The sequence below is a fragment of the Anopheles merus genome, chromosome X (genome assembly GCF_017562075.2).
Source record: "Anopheles merus strain MAF chromosome X, AmerM5.1, whole genome shotgun sequence".
Classification (NCBI taxonomy): Eukaryota; Metazoa; Arthropoda; class Insecta; order Diptera; family Culicidae; genus Anopheles; species Anopheles merus.
In genome coordinates this window covers 125,709-145,109 of record NC_054081.1, presented here as the reverse complement: position 1 = coordinate 145,109, position 19,401 = coordinate 125,709, and the positions used below count along the sequence as shown (strand labels likewise).

Here is a 19,401-nt window from a genome sequence, read left to right as displayed (position 1 = left end):
GACACTTTTTATTCCCGCGGCAAGCACGAAGGCCCGCCAGTGTCGAACAGCTTCTTCAGGAGTGAACACAAGCTCAAGCCCGCCTTGGCCTTCTCCTCGCTCGAGATCAGCAAAACGAAGCAAACAACAAACAACAGAACGCGCCAGAACTGCAGCGAGCACGAGTGTCCTAACACGCGAAAAGAAAGATTTCTCTTTTTTTTTGGTTTTTGCAAGCAATCACTCATCGTTGTGTAAAACAAAACAAAAAATATTACAAGCAAAAAAAAAAGGCAAAGGTACGCAGGATTACACTGAGCGTCATCATTATCCGATTTGTACCTTTCACCCCGTTCTGAAAGTACTGACACACACATCCTTGTCAAGCTTTAGTTTACTGAGTAGCACATCCATAGTAGCGATGCGTTAAGTAGCTTTAGTGTAAGAAACTAAGACAGATACCCCGAAACACAGCATGGAGCTGTGTTATTACAGCTGAGCTGCTCGCTTAGTGTGGTGTGTGTTTTTTGTATTGTTTTTTTTTCACTCTCTTTCCTTTTTCACACGCATTCCGGACTGCATTTGTTTTGCTAGTGTACAGTACAGCTGTCAAATGCGACATCTTCACAAGTATTGCGTTCGCTCCCTTTCTATCAACCGGCCGTTTGTCAGTAGTGCTGGATAACCCATCATTGCACAGTGGAAAGGGAAAGTGTATTTCTAGACCATTCCAGCCCAGTTAATAGTTATCCCCCCCCCCCCCCCCCATGTCACTGTCGCAGCTAAAAACCAGTAGGACGCTCCTTAGTACAACGAAAATTGTCAGTAAATAGTAATAGTAGTACGTGCTCGATCGGTACTATCGACTTCGGTGAAACAAAGTGCTTGCTTTTTTCTCTGTGCTACTCCTCCGTTTATATTGTGCATGTGCGATAGTGTTTGTGTGTGTTTTTTTTTAATATGTATCTGTTGTGTGTGTGTTTGTTTATTTAGTGAGTCCCATTTTGAACCATCTCATCATCATCTCAACCCGTTCCAGCTAGGTGACAGCCCGACGCCTACAGTGAAGCATCAATCGCACCCTCATATCCCGCTGAAAGGAAACGTCGAAGGCGGTACGTGCCATCCTAAACGGTAGACAACTCCACCCTCACACCCCAAAACACAGAGCGCATCAGGATGGTCCTGCGAAGCAAGGTGAGCAGTTTAGTAGCAATATAACTTTAGTTCCGCTTCTTCGTGTCAGGCAAAGTGTCCACAAGTGTGTGCAGGCGAGAGTGTAATTGCGGTAAGCGGGGAACGTGTGGCCCACCCAACTCATCTGTTTATACAATCGCAACGCGTTGTTGCCGCGTGGATATTCTAGAACGATCGTGTGCGTGGCGCGCAACGGGAAAGCAATAAAGTAACAGCGAGTGTCGAAATTTCTAGACGACAATGCTGCGGGTCCCAAAAGTTGTAGCGGCGAAAATGCTGCTTTCGCCTTGCTTTTGGGTGTATAACGTCCCACACTCACACACACACACACACACACACACACACACACACACACACATGATGTAGAGTCGCGGTCTCTGCTCTGCTTGGAACTTCCCCCGCTCCCGTGGCTGACCATTTGGCGGGGGCTCGACCTCCCGTTCGGACAGGTTTTCACTTTTTGCGTGGAGGTCGCTTCCGTATCGAAGGATGGGGGGTAAGCGCAGAACACCCAGCAAGAGGTGTTGCTCTTGATCGACGTCTTGCACGGGAAGGGGGAGGGTAGGTTCGTAGAATCCCGCTGCCCTGGAAACCGGATTATTCTCCACACCCATTCGCAGGCGGAAAACAGCTTCACCCTTTCTGCTGCGACCACCACCACCCGGTAGTCCTTCGAACACGTTATGCCTCCCTGCCGAAGGACACGGCCCCATCTCCATCTCCGAGAACCAGGAAAGGAGCGATCTTGCGTCAGCCGCCGCTGCGGCAAACATACCAGGAAGAGTTCATCGCACGTTGAGAAGGCCGCACAGGGGGCGGGAAATGGGGGCTGCCGCGGGTGCTGCTGCTTAGAACAGCGCGTGATCTACGTAGGTTTTTGCATAAATGACAGGCCTGTGCCAAGGGCGACAGTGATGGCGATGACGATCTATTGGCTGAGCGTTGGAACTGCTTCGGAGCACATGCTCGAGCTTTTATTGGCTACTATCTGGCGTACTATCTACTACTACTACTGTTTGGCGAGAGTTCTTGGGCTCTCGTGCTGCTCCCAGAGTGCATTGGCGCGACACGAAGGGCCATGCTTTGCCACGGTCTCTGTCGCGCGTGGTAGGCGGCAATTTAATTCGCGACCATTCGCTGCGTCGTGACCACTATTAGAAGGACAGGTTGCTTTCGTGATCTAGGTGCCATGTCCACGGCCTATCACTGCTTGGTCCACCGAGCTTTTGGCTACAGGGGTGTGAAATTACGCTCGCACTGGAGATGGATGGTAGGCACGAAGACGCCACCGTGTCAACAATCAACCAACGGCAGATCAACGGCAACTCCCCTGGAGGCCTGTCTCTGCAAGCGCGTGCGCACACATGGGCTACGCATCAATCAACCTCGCGCACAAACCAGGCCAGAACGTGCGGCATCCGATTGAGGCCAGCCTGCCGATGCAAACGCCGTTCGAGAGGCCGACTCTTTGTTGAGGGCTCGCCAGATTTCGCCTTTCTTATCTTTCGCCGACCTGCCGCCGACCTTGGGCAGATGGACGCGATGGCCCAGCCCTGCGACGCAAGACATCTTCCCGCACAGGATATGGGCCCCTTTCCACTGCGGTGCGGGTTGCTGTGACGTCACCAAGTAATCAACAGCAGCCCCCTTCCCACATTCTCCTCTACCGATCTGGGGTAGTGATCCTGGGTTCCCCCCTTACTTAAAATGGTATTGGTTCCCTTATCGCTCCTTACAAATGACGTCGACATATTTTCAGTGTATGTGTGTGTATGCGTGTTATTTTTGTGGTTGTTTTCTGTTGCTTTATTCCATCAAACGTCCGATTGCGATTTCATCATGCTCCATTATCACGCCCCGGGATCCCCTTGGCAACCGGATCGGAGAGCGCGCGAACGAATCGCTGCAGTTGACGCGCACGCACACGCCTCCTGCGGAAGACGGCCGAAGATCCTGGCCCGTTTGGCCCGAGGGGCGGGGTGCCAACTACCAACCGTATGCCCCCGAGATCCGTATCTGCGCTTAAGGCTCTGACTGGTGCGGCGGTGCGCTAACAACAAACCCCGCAGGGCAAGGAAAAACACTGTCGGGGCCGTGGGTCGCCCGCCAACCCGCCCTTACGAACATGCGGAATGTATGTACAACAAATGATTATAGCGCATCGCGGCAAGGTAAACACGGTTTCGTGCAATCGTGGCAAAATAATAATGCTCGATTGATAAGACATAATGCCACAGGCCGCCATGCCTCACCTTATCTTCTGCTGATAGGGTCCCCGGTTTTGCAGTCCCATTTTTTTGTAAAGTTTTTCAACGCTCGGCGGTGCTCTTTCTTTTCTTTTCTAACGTGCCCTCGGCAAAATTAATCAAGCGAGCGGGAATGTACGCAGTAGCCCCCGAGTGTGCCGAAAATGTGGCGCACCCAAGGCCCGCACAAAGAAAAGGAGAGCGACACTTCATCCGCGTGCGCGTCTTCTGTTTGCGCAAGTGCTGCTCCTGCTGCTGCGGGAGCGGTCGCCTCACAAAAGGGGTGGTGGGGAGACGCGAACGAGCTTACTTGCCGCCGAACCTTCTTGCCCTCGTCATAAATCTCGCGAAACCTACAAAAGAATAAAAAAAACACAATTTTTGGCTGGATAAGGCTGGTGTGAACGAAACAATCCAGGGATTAGCAGCATTTACAGCAGAAGGCACTGTGTAGCTGTTATTATCAAAATGAGCTATTGGGGCGACTGTTGGTGGCGCTTTCTCAAAGCTGCCCAACCTTATCGAGGTATTCAGGAGGGATGGGGAGGGGTGCATGCAATCAGGTGATGGTGATCGGTGGGCGTCACCTTTGCACACGGTAGGACGAAGATGCCGCAGTCGAAGTCGCGTCAACAAACACGCGCCGATAACAAAACAGGAGGAATGAGAGAGAAAAAAGAGGAAGAGAGGGGGGGGGGTTTAGGGGGGAAATGAGGGGAAACGTTATATACTGTTTTTCTTTTTCAAGCTTTTTGCCACATTTCCCTGTTTTTCTTTCGTCTGTTCTTTTAATTTATTCTTCAGACCTTTCCTAACAGCTACTTCTCAATTTCTTTCCCTGTAAACAGAACCTCGTACGCTACGTGTTCCAGAATCAGCACAAGCTGATCCAGCAGCTGCTGGTGCAGGGTGGACCGGTGCGTGCATGCAGCGGGCACGGCGGCACGCAGCAACAAGCCCAGCTGCGGGTGGAGGAGGACGACAACTTCCCCAAGATTGCCGAGGTGCCGCCGCTAGCGGCACCGTTCCCGATGACGATCGAGCATGCGGCCGACGTGGGAGAACAGTTCAAGGTACGACCAGAGCGGAATGACGACGACGGCCGGTTGGCGGCCGTACATGTTTGATGGCGTCGTAGAGGCGTAGAACGACGCAACAGGACAGAAAAAGAAACCGGACCAATATCCCCGGAGAGTAGAGGGGTCAATGAAATTCCGTGCCAGTCGGGCCGTGGCGTCGCGCGAATGCAAATCGGATCGCACGCCGCCGTGCGCGCTGGCTCGACCGAACCCCCTTCACACACACGCCGGTGAACTTGACCCACGGGGAGCTCTTGTGCGCGGTGGATGGAATTAAAAGGGGTATCCATCCCGACCGGCCGCCGTACATTGCGAAACTGGAAGCGCCTAGGTTTAACGATTAGCATACCTGGCGCTACCTTTGTATTTTGATTGCGAAATGCTCCGTTGTGCATACCGAAGATATTGCAGTTGGCTCTCAATTTGTCACCTCAGCTTTTTTTTCTTAATTTTCAACTGTTTCCGTTTTTTTTCTTTCTGACAGTATTCCGATCTCAGTGTTCGCTTGGCGGCACCGCACCAGCTCAACCCGAAACCGGACGTGGACGATCTAGCGTTCGGCAAGTACTTTACCGACCACATGCTGAAGGTGCCGTACCACCGCCGGCTCGGCGGCTGGCAGAAGCCGGAAATTACGCCGATGGAAAACCTTAACCTGCACCCAGCGGCAAAGGTGTTCCACTACGCGATCGAGGTAAGCTCCAGGACGGCACAGGGATGGTAAACTCATTGGCCAGAAAAACTAACCTTCTTTTCTTGTTTGCGCTCTCCCCTCCCCCTGCAGCTGTTTGAAGGTATGAAAGCGTACCGTGGCTACGATGGCAAGATTCGCTTGTTCCGACCGGAGATGAACATGGCGCGCATGAACGTTACCGCCTACCGGTCCGGTCTGCCCACGTTCGAGGGCGAGGAGCTGATCAAGGCGATGGCCCGGCTGGTCATGATCGATTCCGAATGGGTACCGCACACCGAATCAGCCAGTCTGTACATCCGCCCGACCCTGATCGGCATTGAGGTAAGTGAGCGGGGCGGCAGTTTGCATTTCCACGCAGGTTTCATGCTGATAATTGTTGCTAATTGGCTTTCTTCAATGTAATCCCTTCTACCACCCTACAGCCAACGCTAGGTGTTGCTTCGTCCGATTCAGCCCTGCTCTACACGATCCTGTCGCCCGTCGGACCGTACTTCAAGCCGGGCGCTAAGGGGCTGAAGCTGTACGCCGAACCGAAGTACACGCGGGCCTGGCCGGGTGGTGTCGGTGACCGGAAGGTCGGCTCCAACTACGGACCGACGATCCACGTGCAGCAGGAGGCACTGCGGCACGGTTGCCACCAGGTGCTGTGGCTGTACGGCGACGACCATCAGCTGACGGAGGTCGGCGTCATGAACATCTTCATGCTGTACATCAAGGAGAACGGAGGTACGCGGGCGGGCTTATTTTCCCCAAAATCCCGTTTTTTTAAAGAGTCCATAACCAATATAACACCTTTATCTCTCTCTCTCTCTCTCTCTCTCTCTCTCTCTCTCTCTCTCTTTCTCTCTCTCTCTCTTTCTCTCTCCCTCTCTCTCTCTCGCTCTTTCTATTGCTTACCTACAGAGCGCGAGCTGCTAACACCTCCGCTGAATGGTCTCATCCTTCCCGGCATTACGCGCGACTCGATCATCCGCCTGTGCCACCAGTGGGGTGAATTTTCCGTCCGCGAGCAAAAGTTCACCATGCCCGAGATCAAGAAGCTGTCCAAGCAGGGACGGGTAAGTGTGCATTGGGAACCAGTCAGTATCTGCTGACCATCGCCATTCTGACATCCTTCCCTGTCTCTCTCTCTCTCTTCCCAAACAGCTACTGGAACTGTTCGGCGCAGGTACGGCGGCCGTCATCAGCCCGATCGAGCACATCTCGTATATGGGTGAGGAGATCCACGTGCCAACGGAAAGCCAGGACAACCCGCTGTATCGGCGGTTGTACAACACACTTACCGACATCCAGTACGGCAAGCTGGATCATCCGTGGGCCTACGTCATAGACTGAAGTGGGTGTGCGTGGGTGCCACGTTTGATGATCCTCCCCGCGACAAGCAGGACCATCTAGTAGGTTCAGCAGCAACCCTACGCTGTCCTTCCCAATTCCAGAACTCCTCCCTCCCCCTTATCCAGGTTTTGGAAATGCTGCAGCTACGGCCAGCTACACTCCTACTATCCTCTCTGTACATACTATATATTGTTTCTTAGTACAGTAAGTCATTGCGCCTCTCTCGGTGCCTCGCTCTCAAATACGTTTAGCGGACACACACACAAATTAGCGCCCTCCTTTGCCCTGTTGTAACCACCAATGCCTTAATGATCTTCATCCGGTTCAAGTGTTCTTCTTGTGCATCCAACACCCTGTCCTTCCGCATCCGCCCGGTTACATGCCCTTGCTTTCCAACTCCAAAATTACTTGTGATAGAGTCGTGTTTGTGAGAAAGCGAGAGAACGAGAGAGCTCATTCCTGTTTTGCTAAGGGTAGGGTAGGAGTACGCGATAGTTGCCTAGGCTAGACGGTTAAGTAAGCGCGCAAAGGTGTAAACCGCTCACCCAAGGCGTACTATCGACTCTCTTCCGAGAGCCGTGTTGTGCCAGCAGGCCGTTCCGTTTATAGGTTCGAAGTTTTTTAGCAGTTTGCCGCCTTTTGTATGCGAATGAACGGATCGCCCACTTTCCATTGTTGCCATCGAACGGATGCGGAAAAGGTCGCGGGAGTACAACTGCACTCCTTTAACCTTTCCTGTCGGAATCGTGCATTTACTAGTACTGAAAGGTAGGGTTTGCCTCCATTTCTTGTGTATTTATAAATCGTAGTGCGTGCGCATGCATTGACAAAACGAAAAAAAAAAAACAGAAAGCATTCCTGCAAACAGCGTCTAGACGGCCTCGAGGAGCTAGACACGTATACTGGCGCGCGGATGATTCTCCTCGCCGCGTTTTATTCGTCACCACAATGTCGTGTGGTTGCTCTACTCGCAATAACACATTCTGCAACGGCAGAACGACAGAGAGTGAGAGGAAGTTAACGTTTTGTCTGTCCATCCAATGAAGTATACCCCGTACGGCTTATGTTTCTAAGTAGACTCGGCCACCGCCAAGTGTCTCCGCTCCTTATGGTCTGTCAGGATAATGGTTTTCTCTTGTGATAGGGCCTTTCTTAGGTATTTTTTTAGACTTTAAGTTTTTTTTCTGTTCGCTTAGCTGTTTTGGCTACGCGTCTAGGCCGTAGTAATAAACAGATTTTATTTTTCTTGTTTAGAAAAGAAATTTGTCGTACAAAGGAAGAAAAAAAGTGCATTTCCCCCTGAATAGATTGGCTCTTTTGTACATATAGCGAAAAGTAGCCACTAGCTTGCGGATTGGAAAGGAGGAGAGTATTATGTTCTACCTTTCCACGTACGCGGTCCTGTAAGTGGCTCGCCTACAGGAGAAGAGAAGTAAATGCTCCCTTTCTATCACGGCCAGTACCCATACGTACCCTCAAACCAATTGTCTGGACGAATGGACGACTGGCGGCTCCATTGCAAGCATAAGCCTATTCCATAGGAACTCTAGCGTTTAGCGTGTCCTTAGTATCGAAAGTGTCATAAACTACTGAAATTGTGTTAGCAAAGCAAAACAGAAAACAATAAATCATTGAATGTGTTATACCTTATCCTGGTAGATGCTCCGTCCCATGTCCTAACACAGCTCTGCTTGATCAATTATCCGAAACATGAGCTCATTGAAAGGAATACTGCGACTCAGTACTCGTAGAGCTGCCTTCGGTTGGTTTGTGTCTTGGATCTACCAATAGATGGCGCCAAAGAGAAATTCGTTGACTATCGAATCGATGGTCGGTTCGGACAACTCGTGTGCAACAGAGATTTCAACCTGAATCAACCTCTTCTTCATCATGAATGGCGGTATTTCCTCTTTGTCCTCCTCCTCCCTTCCCGTAGTCGTGATCCATCATGCCATTGTCCACAGCAAATTACACAGGTAACACTTAAAACCCGTGGCAGCATCCTGCTACATATCATTTTCCTTCCCCTAATTGAAGGGTGCTTAACGTCTGATAAATGATGTAAAAATCATCCCCATTTGCATCGCAACATCAAGATAAGGTACGATTGCCGACCCTGACAACAGCACAACAATGTGCGCTGTTTGTTCGCATCCTGTCTATCAAACGATTGTGATCATCAGCAACAAAATTACCATTCCTTTTGGAGCTCTTGCTCTCCATTACCAAACCAAGCGCACGGCTTTGCCCCAGCCTGTCCCGCGGACAGTGTTTTGAATTGTCAGTATCGTGGGCCGGGAGAGGAGCATTTCGTAATGCTGATAACCTACGAGCGAACTTCTCACCTGCCAAGACAATCGGACTCTATATGTGGCTTTGGAAGACACAAGACAATAATTTAAGCAACAAGACAATAAATTTATTATATTCACCAATACAGTGGTGAATGCTGTTTGAACAGAAGGAGCATCGGCTAGAGCTCTTTTGAAGGAAGCATCTCGGCGATTCTAGAACTCTGATCGACGCCAGTTCTAGCACCGTTTTAGGTAAAGAGAGCCATGCCGTTTTAGCCATGGATTGCTGTAGAAACACAAATTTATCCTTTTTTTATAAAACCAATACCATTATGCTTCAGAAGAGAGAAATGATACTTTTTGTATCGTTAATTGGTGTTAATATTTCAATTAAAAAAATCGTACAATTCTCTATACCTTTATACCTATATCCCGCACAACAATATATTTTCGACAACCAAACTGTACCTGGAAATAGATTGAGATGTTCTACTTGTTTATTTGTATTATTTATTTCGTTTTTTGTATTATCATTATTACCATGTCATTATTTTCGATCGAGTATGGACTTTGAATAAAGAAAACTTCATTTTGCACCGTCTTTCTCGTAAACCACTGCAAACTGCCGGAAATGTTTCATTATCAACATAACCGCATAGGTCCATCTTGGCGCCCGTGTATCACCAGCTTAATGATCAGGCTGAGAGAAAGAGCGCATGACAAAGAGAGACAGAAGAGTGCGATAGGCCAGTACGCATTCCTTAATCTCTTTTCAATTGTAAACCCTATCGCATGCGCTCTCTCTCTCTCTCTCTCTCTCTCTCTCTCTTTCTCCCCCGGTCACAAACCAAGAGTTGGCCCAACGTGCGAAAGGGAAAGTGATACCACAAAAAACAAGCAGCACAACACAACTCGTAAAATCAACATGCATTCTCGTTCCATCCAACAGAGCAGTAAACCTTAGAGAGCGAGAAAGCATTTCGAATAGATTCGCATCCACTGTGCAAGTGCCAAAATCGCTCCACTGCGTTCCAGGAAAGACAGTTCCGCGAAACTCACTAGATGTCTCAATGTGAGTTGAATAATAATTTGTGTAATAAAATCACACCAAACACTCTTATACGATTCTAACACCGTGGCAACAATTGGCGTACTTGGACTGGAGCGTACAAAACCCCAACAAGGTAAAAGGTACAGAATCTCGACCACAGAGAGCAACAAAGAGATAGAAAGAGAGAGAGAGAGAGAGAGAGAGAGAAAGAGAGCGAGAGAGAGATAGAGAATGTGAGTGAGAGTGTTGCTCCAGCGGTTCCCACAACATATTTCTCTTTCACCTACGTACCGTGCATGTGCGATCTGGTATCTCGTTCTGGCCGGGCGATGTTAAGTTAGCCGATGTGTTTGATAGGCGATTGAAAAAACACGTATAACGGCAGCAGTAGAAACAGCAGTAATAGGGAGTCAAATCAACACGCCGCACACACGCACGCACCGTAACACCATGCGTGTGTGTGTGTGTGTGTGCAGAGGAAGGGTGGAGCTGAGAGGAAGCGAGGGAAAGAGGGGGGAGAGGGAGTTAGGCCTTCGAGTGCGACTGGCATATTGGTCGCGGTCGGATCGGCCGTGCTTAGTCGACGTGCTGCCGCCCTACACTGTGATTGCTGCTGCTGCTGCTACTCCTCGGCCCGGGGCGAAGGACCGCACGCTTTTTACACATCAACTGTAACAAAAAGAAACCCAAGGCTGGGTTTCTTTGTAGGTCTATTGGGGACAGCACGCCTCCCCCCAAACAGATTGCACAAATTACATCAATTTCGCACAAACAGCACATCAGAGGCGGAGGTGCAAAAACAAAGACCCTGATTTCCCGGGCTTGTTTTGATGTTTTGCCTGTCAAACGAGTGTTTTTATTGTGTGCTTACGTGTGTGTGTGTGTGTGTGTGTAGGCACGAGCGCGCCTGTGTGTGTTTTTGTTTTGGCAATTAAAGGACGTTCGCGGCTGCTCAACCCACTCAATCAACCAGCCCGTGCAAAGTGCTCCAATTTTTCTGCCGTTCTCAACTCACCCAGGTGTATACTCTGGATGCGTGCCAAAACCAACCCTAAGGGAGCGGTTTTGAGCAAAGAGCGAGTTGCAGCTGCGCAAATTTGTGGACAACAAACTCCGTGCTGGAGACATTCCTGCCGAGAGGATAGGAAGGAGCGAAATAGGATAGCCCAGTGCGGGTACGAGACTTCCAGCAAGGGTTCTAGGAAATGTCACGAGTCACCGGCGAAAGCAGCGCCAACGGTGGCGGTCCGCCCGTCCAAAAGCTGTCGCTGGTCGTCAGCGAGCAGGCGGTCGTGGAAGGAGCCACCGAGATACTGAAGGTTATCAGGCCTGACTGGTGTCGGGACAATGTGCGATTTAAGGTCAGTACTGAAAGCGCCAGGAGATAAAGTGAGAGAGAAAAAGAGAGAGAGAGAGAGAGAGAGAGAGAGAGAGAGAGATAGAGAGAGAGACGAAGGAGTTGGGACAGGTTCCACAATTTGTTATTTTGAACGTCAAGTCAATTCAACATCGATTCACGAAAGGCCCATGCGGTTGTGTTCCTCGTGTTGGGCAACGGATTGGGGCATCAGCATCCAAACTTCCGATCGTTCCAGAGCGATTGCGAAATGTTCAACAGCAACAATAGCGAATTCTTTGCCCTTCCTTGCGGTAGCTCGATGTGTCAATTTCCATTGCAAATATGACAACAAAAACGTTGTCTGAGAGGATTTGAGAGCAGCCTTAGCATGGGTGTTTCTCCCCCCCCCCACCCCCCACATTAGCATCCCAACCTTACTGCGAGTTCGAAATGCACGTACACGATGTGCGCCATTACGGCATTAAGCCAGGGCCCGGGAACCGCATTGCCGACTGTATTACCTCACCCGGCACGTCGTGCGCACTGGAAATGAGTCATTAAATTGTTATTAGCTTATCGGTCGTTACTGTGCCGCGGACGTGTCTGTTACGGCCGTCACGACACGTTTACCACCTATTTCCCCTGTGGCTGTTGTTCGCCGGTGGACACCCCCCATGGTGACCGAGCTTATCTGCCAGAGCGGTTGGCGGTCGGTTGAATTGCCCAAGAAGTAGGTCCCCCGTTGCGAAAGGATGCTGCTAGAGAGAGAAAGATAGAGAAAGGGAGAATGGGGGGGGGGGGGGTTAGGACCCAAAACTGCGCCCTCCTAGATTCTGATTATGACAACAATGGTGATGATGAATCTTAATATGCTCAAGTGGAAAATCATCCTGATAAGCTTTGGCCGCATAGCACCTGCTGGGGCACTAACTTTTGAATTGAAGCAAAACTGAATAAAAAAACGAAGCAATTTTGTTCGTGTTGCCATAGACAGTAACGTCCTAATCTAATTGCTCGATTTATCTCACTCAATTTATTTTAGCTCTTCACCGACGGCATTACTAACAAGCTGGTTGGCTGTTTCAAGCAACCGATCGAAGGTGCGGACACGGCCGAGACGCCCGAGCCGGAGGACGTCGTGCTGATACGGGTGTACGGCAACAAAACAGACCTGCTGATTGACCGGCGTAAGGAGACGGAAAATATACAGCTGCTGCACCGGCATGGGTACGCGCCCGCCCTGTACGCCACCTTTGCGAACGGGCTCGCCTATCAGTACGTGCCGGGCGTGACGCTCACACCGGATACCTGCCAGGACGATGCCGTCTGGCCGCTCGTTGCCCGCCGGATGGCCCAGATGCATCGGGTGCAGCCGGACGGTCCGACGAACCCAGAGCCCGACCTGCCGGCCAAGCTGGACCAATTTCTGCGGCTCGTGCCCGACCGCTTCACCGACCCGCACAAGGACGAACGGTATAAAAGACGTACGTGCGTGCATACCCCTGGAACCACAATTCTCACCCGTTTTCCCTCTCTTACCCTCACTCTCTCTCTCTCTCTTAGCGTGTGGAAGGTGTTCCCGAGCGTGGCAAAGCTGCGGAACGAGTTTGAGGAGCTGTATGGCCGGCTGCTGACTACCGACAGTCCGGTCGTCTTCTGTCACAATGATCTGCTGCTCGGGAACGTGATCTACGACGAGCGGCATGCGCGCGTCACCTTCATCGACTACGAGTACGCCGGTCCGAACCATCAGGCATTCGACATCGGCAATCACTTTACCGAGTTTGCCGGCATTGACGAGATCGACTACGGCCGGTACCCAACGCCCGAATTTCAACGCCGCTGGCTGCGCGTCTACCTGCAGGAGTACGACAAGGGTGCGCCGGTGACGGACGTGTCCGTCCAGCGGCTATATGTGCAGGTGAACCAGTACGCGCTTGCGTCCCATTTTCTCTGGTCGATATGGGCACTCATACAGGCAGAACACTCCACCATCGACTTTGACTTTGTGCAGTAAGTTAGGCCATTCGCGCCACCATACACACACACCTTCACTTATCGGACTACTCGTTGCAGATTCGGTGCCACTCGCTTTCTCGAGTATCGCCAGCGGAAGGACAATTTTCTAGCACTGCGTTGCGAAGACGAATAAAGAAACTTGAAGCAATAACGGGGGAATTGGAATTGTATTGCCGGTTTCGAGGCGAAATTGTCCAAGCAACCCAACGCCAACTTCACTGCCCTGGACAAACCAGTGTAACCTACATCACAGACAGCAGGCTGTCCGTAAATCGCCATCCGTGTGTTTGCGTGTTTGAAGAATACACCCCAAATCTGCTTCGTCCACAAGCAATCATTCCCTTTTTAAACTCTTTTTAAAAATCCTCACTAACTCTTCTCTGTCATTGCCTCTGCAAAGTACAGCTTGTTTTGCACGTCATGCGATCGTTCCTCAAGACTCTCGTTGAGTAGTTTTATAGATTTACAAACAATAAAAAAAAACGCAATTCGTCTGCGCAGCACATACGTCGTCCGTTCTGGCTGGATGCGGTTGCGATCGGGGCAAAAGCAAACCAAACGAAAGACTCATTAGTTCCCTACGCAATTCCCAGCCACGGATGTGTCACGTCGTATGTTATCGAAGCGAATCAACCAAATTAGAGAGAGAGGAAGAGAGAAAGAGAGAGAGAGAGAGAGAGAAAGAGAAAGAGAGAGAGATTTAGCATAAAATTAATAAAACACACCGGCTAACAGATCAATGCACATTGTGAGGACAGGCGTGTGCTTGTTAGTTCTGGTGGTACATTCGTTTTCGTTCTGTTCTGTTTTGTTTTTTTTTTTTTTGTTTTACTAAGTGCATAAGAAGCAATAAATAACGTTAATTAAAAATGGCTGTATGGTATAGTTCTGTGAACTCAATTTGATGTTGTTGACTAGGGAGAGAAATCTCATTTTGATATTGCTTTAGATGGTAATGATGATGATGATGATGCTGATCCCACCTTCTGCATAGGATCGAGAATGACGAATACTATTCAAAAAGTACAGTGAAGTATCAATACAGGGTTTCCCAAGTCACTTTCAAATGTGCTCATAATTATTCACCGCATCCAATATGTTTTTTAACAACTGGCAAATGGTTTATTTGCTTCAAAATGATATTTCGTTTTTAACACATGATTTTCAACACATAACAAAGAACTGTCAAACACAATCTAGCTTGAGACGAGTTGAAAATCATGCTGAAGAAATTAAAAATTATTATGATGGAAATGAAATATCAGATTGATATGGATTAACATCTTGCACGCGGTGAATAACAATGTTTATATCCGAAAGTGACTTGGAAATCCATATAAGGATAATCTACAAGGGTCCGTCAATTTAAAGCCATATACATGTTAGAGAAAACTAATAAAGGTATTGCTATGGCGTACCCAAGAAACCATCGTAAAAATCTGGCATCCTTGAACCAATATTTGTACACCTTAAAAAAATTACCTTACAGATTGTGGATTGTCAAATCGCATATGCAACTTAGAGAATATTCGCGGGAGCCGGGAGAGATTCATCTTGAAGAGACATAAACTGTATGGAATATGACGGGACTATCAAAATGTTCATCTTAAAGGAACAAGTCATCTTGAAGAGACGACATCTTACAGAGATTTCACTGTATGTGTTAATGAGTCATTTTTGCGGCTTATTCCAATGACCGAATATTTATTAAACGCCACTTTTTAATAGCATACCGCTTTTGAAACCTTTATAGTGCGCGATTCAATGACTGTTTAAGGTTGACTCGTTTCTCAGTCCAATATGTGACCGAAAACGATTCTGTTCGATCAACTATGGTGCATCGTTTCCTCTCCCCCACTACTTCTGCGTGTGTACCCTGGATAAGCAGAGAAGTACCCTGGAGAGCAGAGATGGAGGTCCTGCGAATCGTGAAGATGGAAAAACTGTTACCATCGGTTTTTTACAGGATGCACTGTGTCCAGTAATGTGGCAGCCTGCGGGGTGTTTTATAGGATCTCCAGGCAAACGTCAAACGAATGATAGGCTAGATAGGGAGCTGCAGGTAAGAGGCAAACAGCAAATACCTGATAGATTTTCCAGAATTTCTCTCTACGAACATTTTAGTCAGATGACACATTTCCGAAATAGCTGCAAAGGTTGCATACTTGATTTGGAACCTCCAATAGATGTCACTAGGTGATTGTTTATGTTTTCCGCATTATGTAACAGTGATAGTCTTTTTTACATATATTCTCCTTTAATAACTCTTCCCTTTCAGTTGTCTTCTGTAGGCAACGAAAGTAAATTACATCAGTAAATTTGTCACATTTTATACGTACGCTTCGTTATTCGGTTGTGATCACTATGGTTGGTCTATGCGCACGCAGTCATCACTGGTTCAAAATAGCAGTTGCGAGAAGTTAGAGCAAGCCGTTAACAACATTTGCATCAACAGACGCAAGATAATAAACAAAAAAAATCGTGTTATAGGGGTATTTTGTCCCTTTTTTCATACATTTGACTGTGCACTAAAGCTACAAAAGTATTGTGCTATCCTGAAAGCCATTTGCATTATTGTAATATAATAGAATAATTTGAAGAAAAAAAGTTTGCGGTGTCAAAATAGGAATGAAAACAAAAACAATAAAGAAAAAGAGATATCCAGAGCTCTAATCAAAGTCAATTGCACCGCCACATTTTTTTTATACAGTATTTTCTTCTTTGAATGATTCAGAATCGTCCCAGACGATAACCGTAATAGCGGGAGCATTGCATTTTTCGATAATAGTGACAATTTGAAAAAAAAATTAAAAAAAATCATACTTTAATAAAGATCTTCCCACTTCCTAGCGCATGATAGCCCCCGGCCAATCCCCTACTTTGGCTAACCACTATCGACCGTCTCGCGTTACCGTGCAACCGACACCCCGTCAAATAGCGTTTTGCTGCGAAGCGCCAAGTCAAACTCGATGACAGATCCATACAAAACCAATCTGTTTCACGGCGAATATTTTCACACCATGTGTGGCCGCGTGAAAAATTTGGCATTTAATCAAATGTCTTCGCACCATACAGGATGACAGCTGGATACATAAATTCAGGCGTGAAATGTTTCATCCATGTTGATTTTGGCTATTTTTTCACGCTTCACGGCGTGAAAATGTCTCGATATGTCTGGTTGCACGGTTACAATTGCTTTAATCGATTTGATGCTATTGAGGTGGGTTGGGGGGGGGGGGGGGGGGATGTAGATAAAGTCACAATTGCAACGCATGCGCGAATTTACACTCACAAACACACACACACATACATATATACATTCACAAATGCTACAAAAAAGGATACGTACGTCGGGTTCCGTGGGCTGATGCTCTGTGGCTGAAGGCCCAAACCAATTTCGCCTTCCCGACGGTACGGTTCGACAGCGGTGTCCGGTGTCCAACTAGTGCCAGAGTGTGTGTGTGTGTGTGTGTGTGCACCGAAAAAAAGAAGAAAAATCGAAGTGGCAGCAAAAGCAAAAGAAAAGACAAGCTGAGCAAAGTGGTATAGGGATATTAGTTAAAATTAAACTTTGAAACAGAAACAAAACAGTTGGATGAAACAAAACAGTAAAAACAAGCACAAGAGAACTTTCTGAAATCATCTCAACTTTTAAAAAATAAAAAAATAAAAGAAAAGGAGGAAAAAGTAATAAACACGATCCGTGAGAAGATAAAGCATAACATTGATTCAAACCAGCCAAAACAAACAAAAAGTCAAAGCAAAACCAACAAACAATGGTACAAAGAAAGTGCCGTATTGCTTTCTACCTCTGTTTGTTTGGGTTATTTCCTTGATTTTTTTTTAATTATTCTGGTTGTTTGCTTGTTCGTTAAGTTTTCCCTCACTGCCATACGTACAAAAGTGTGCTGCAGTGGGTGAAAAAATAACCGAGCAATCTATCCCACCAACCCCACCCTTTTCCCTTTTAATACCACATCCCCTCCCCTACAATCCCTCCCCTCCCTTTCCCACGTGTCACCACCATACTCACCGACGATATGAAATACCGATACGCCGTTGTCTGTTATTCACAAGACATTTCATTTTCTCTTCTTTCTTTTTCTCTCATTTCGCCTCGCCTTGTCACTATACCCGCCCGACCGTTAGTGTGCAAATAGGTGCAAAAGTGCTGATAACACCTCAAAGCAGAAAGGGGTGGGCTGAATACACAAGCAAACGAAAAGACAAGACAAAAAAACTCTCCCGATAGACAAACAAGTGCATTTTTCTGTTTGTGTGTGTGTGTGTGTGTGCAGACTGTGTGACTCTTAGTGCCCGCGCGTGTGTTTGTGTGTGTGTGTGTGTGTGGTACCGTTCGTGCGTGCGTGCGTGAGAAACTAGTTTTTCACATTTTATTTTCCTCGCGCGCTCGACAAGCCACCCTCTCTTTCCGTTTGTCCCACCAGCAGCCTCCTTTTTCCCTTTCTATCGACACACATAAGCTGTCATCTGGCAGGATTATCTGTCTCTCTCGCTGGAAAAAAACAGTTAAAACGTAAGATAGAGGGGGGAGGAGGGGCAGTGGCAGCAGTGTGCAACTCACACGTGTGTGGGTGTATATGTGCGGAAAATCAACGCACTATCAGGAAGACGAGCTTCCAGCCCGGTAGGACAAGGGGGCTGCCCCACACCACACCACACACAAACATCCCGACCATTCCATGCGTCATGATGGAGAAAGCGAAACGGCATAACACGTTGCTCGCTGCACGAGCTCACTAAACAGCCGTAGGGCGCAGCTAGGAAAGTGAACCAAAGAAAAAGAGGAAAAGAGACGCTTGACAATAGCGCACATGTATGTGCATGTGTGTGTGCGCCCGCGCACAGGTGAAAACGAGTAGAAACGAAAGCCTGACAGCCTGCGCCTCTCGCACGCAACCGACAGCGCGGAGCGAATTCGCGTTGCGCGCGCACACACGATTGCATCGTTAGAAGCGCGTTCGAGAAAGAGAGAGAGAGAGAGAGAGAGAGAGAGAAAGAGAGAGAAAGAGAGAGAGAGAGCGCCCGCGCATTGAGCACTTTTTGGAGACAAAATTGAGCAAACGGTGAGATGGCGCAAGCAGCAGCAGCAGTAGTAGAAGCAGCAGCAGCAGAAGCAGAAGCAGAAGCGGTAGCATCACACTCGACCAGTATTAGTGCACACGCGGGTCCGTGAAAACGGCAGACGGACACGGCACCGGGTTTTGAACGTTTTTGTTCCATCCCACGGCTCACCATACTCGCTCCCTACCAGGCCACCGACAAACCTATTTGCACCATAGACCCATTCTGGCCTGCTCGATATACGGCGATGTGCGGACGCGTTTCTGCCTGCGTGTTTTTATTTGTTTCCGCGCCGATGATGTGTGTGGTGCAGTGCTGATGTGAGGGCATCTGCAGGAGGAAGCAGCACTCGCCTGCCAGTCGCAAAATCACGAACACGAGACCACGCCGAACCAATGTGTATGTGCGCTCCGGACATGTAAACACACCAACAAATAAACACAGACACAAACACATCCCCCACACGTACAGAGTGCCTAATCAGTGCTTCCGGTGCGTGCGTGTGTGCGTGCGTGAACGGTGTGTGCCCTGTGTCGCCCCAATCACAGAGGGAAAGGAGAAAGAAAGAGAGAGCGCTCGCGCGCGCGAAAGAAAGAGAGTGAGAGAGAGAAAGAGAAAGAGAAAAAGCAGCGAACAAAACAGAGCGATAACAACGCCCCAAAAGGTGCGCGGTCCGTCAGTAATTGGGTCGCGATCGGTGTAGTCAGACGAGAAGTGTGGCAGCGGACAAAGAGCGAAAAAGAAGAAGAAAAAATATCAATCAGCAAACACAGGCACGACAGTAGCCCTCCCACACAATCATCCCCTTCTCTTCCTTCCCCCTTTCCCTACTCACACACACACACACGCACATCATATCGCCATCATCCCCAATCTGTTAATCTTGTCCCCACTCTCCCAGTCTACTTACTAAACGGTATAACAAAACAAAGCAATATACGCGCGCACACACACACACACACATACAACACATATAGACACACACACACATACATAGATACAGACGAAACAATGTGCTTTGCTGCGAGGCCAACGGTTGTTTTTTGCACGCTGAAGAACAAAAAGAAGAACAACAGCTGGTTT

General features: G+C 48.4%; 3 protein-coding genes across 6 annotated transcripts in view; all 3 read left to right on the top strand.

Annotated features, from left to right (window-relative positions):
• Positions 1-19: 19 nt before the first annotated feature.
• On the top strand, positions 20-8,180 carry LOC121603455 (branched-chain-amino-acid aminotransferase, cytosolic). The gene is made up of 8 exons (XM_041932155.1): positions 20-278; positions 1,019-1,176; positions 4,271-4,495; positions 4,986-5,195; positions 5,286-5,516; positions 5,618-5,921; positions 6,099-6,253; positions 6,342-8,180. Exons 2-8 carry the CDS (start codon positions 1,159-1,161, stop codon positions 6,528-6,530), a joined length of 1,332 nt encoding a protein of 443 aa, XP_041788089.1. The 5' UTR covers positions 20-278; positions 1,019-1,158; the 3' UTR covers positions 6,531-8,180.
• A 2,073-nt stretch (positions 8,181-10,253) lies between these two features.
• Positions 10,254-14,025, top strand: LOC121603456 (ethanolamine kinase). The gene is made up of 4 exons (XM_041932172.1): positions 10,254-11,236; positions 12,257-12,687; positions 12,778-13,227; positions 13,291-14,025. The coding sequence occupies exons 1-4, from the start codon at positions 11,081-11,083 to the stop codon at positions 13,364-13,366; spliced, it is 1,113 nt and encodes a 370-aa protein (XP_041788106.1). The 5' UTR covers positions 10,254-11,080; the 3' UTR covers positions 13,367-14,025.
• Positions 14,026-16,616: 2,591 nt separating this feature from the next.
• LOC121598168 (syntaxin-binding protein 5) overlaps positions 16,617-19,401 on the top strand; it is an 18,151-nt gene continuing 15,366 nt past the window's right edge. For 3 of the 4 annotated variants that reach the window (XM_041924737.1, XM_041924726.1, XM_041924724.1), the window contains exons 1-2: positions 16,617-16,920; positions 17,383-19,401. The exon at positions 17,383-19,401 is cut by the window's right edge and continues 939 nt beyond it. The gene's annotated coding sequence lies outside the window, so the exon portion shown is untranslated. The remainder of the gene's footprint in view (positions 16,921-17,382) is intronic. The other variant, XM_041924725.1, reaches the window with a different exon arrangement.

Excerpts from the sequence above, each read along its gene's own strand:
- LOC121603455 (XM_041932155.1), top strand. Across the intron at positions 4,496-4,985 it reads ACGTGGGAGAACAGTTCAAG|TATTCCGATCTCAGTGTTCG; the intron begins GTACGACCAGAG and ends TCTTTCTGACAG. Across the intron at positions 5,196-5,285 it reads TGTTCCACTACGCGATCGAG|CTGTTTGAAGGTATGAAAGC; the intron begins GTAAGCTCCAGG and ends CTCCCCCTGCAG.
- LOC121603456 (XM_041932172.1), top strand. The coding sequence starts at position 11,081 with ATGTCACGAGTCACCGGCGAAAGCAGCGCCAACGGTGGCGGTCCGCCC. Across the intron at positions 11,237-12,256 it reads GGGACAATGTGCGATTTAAG|CTCTTCACCGACGGCATTAC; the intron begins GTCAGTACTGAA and ends AATTTATTTTAG. Across the intron at positions 13,228-13,290 it reads ATCGACTTTGACTTTGTGCA|ATTCGGTGCCACTCGCTTTC; the intron begins GTAAGTTAGGCC and ends TACTCGTTGCAG.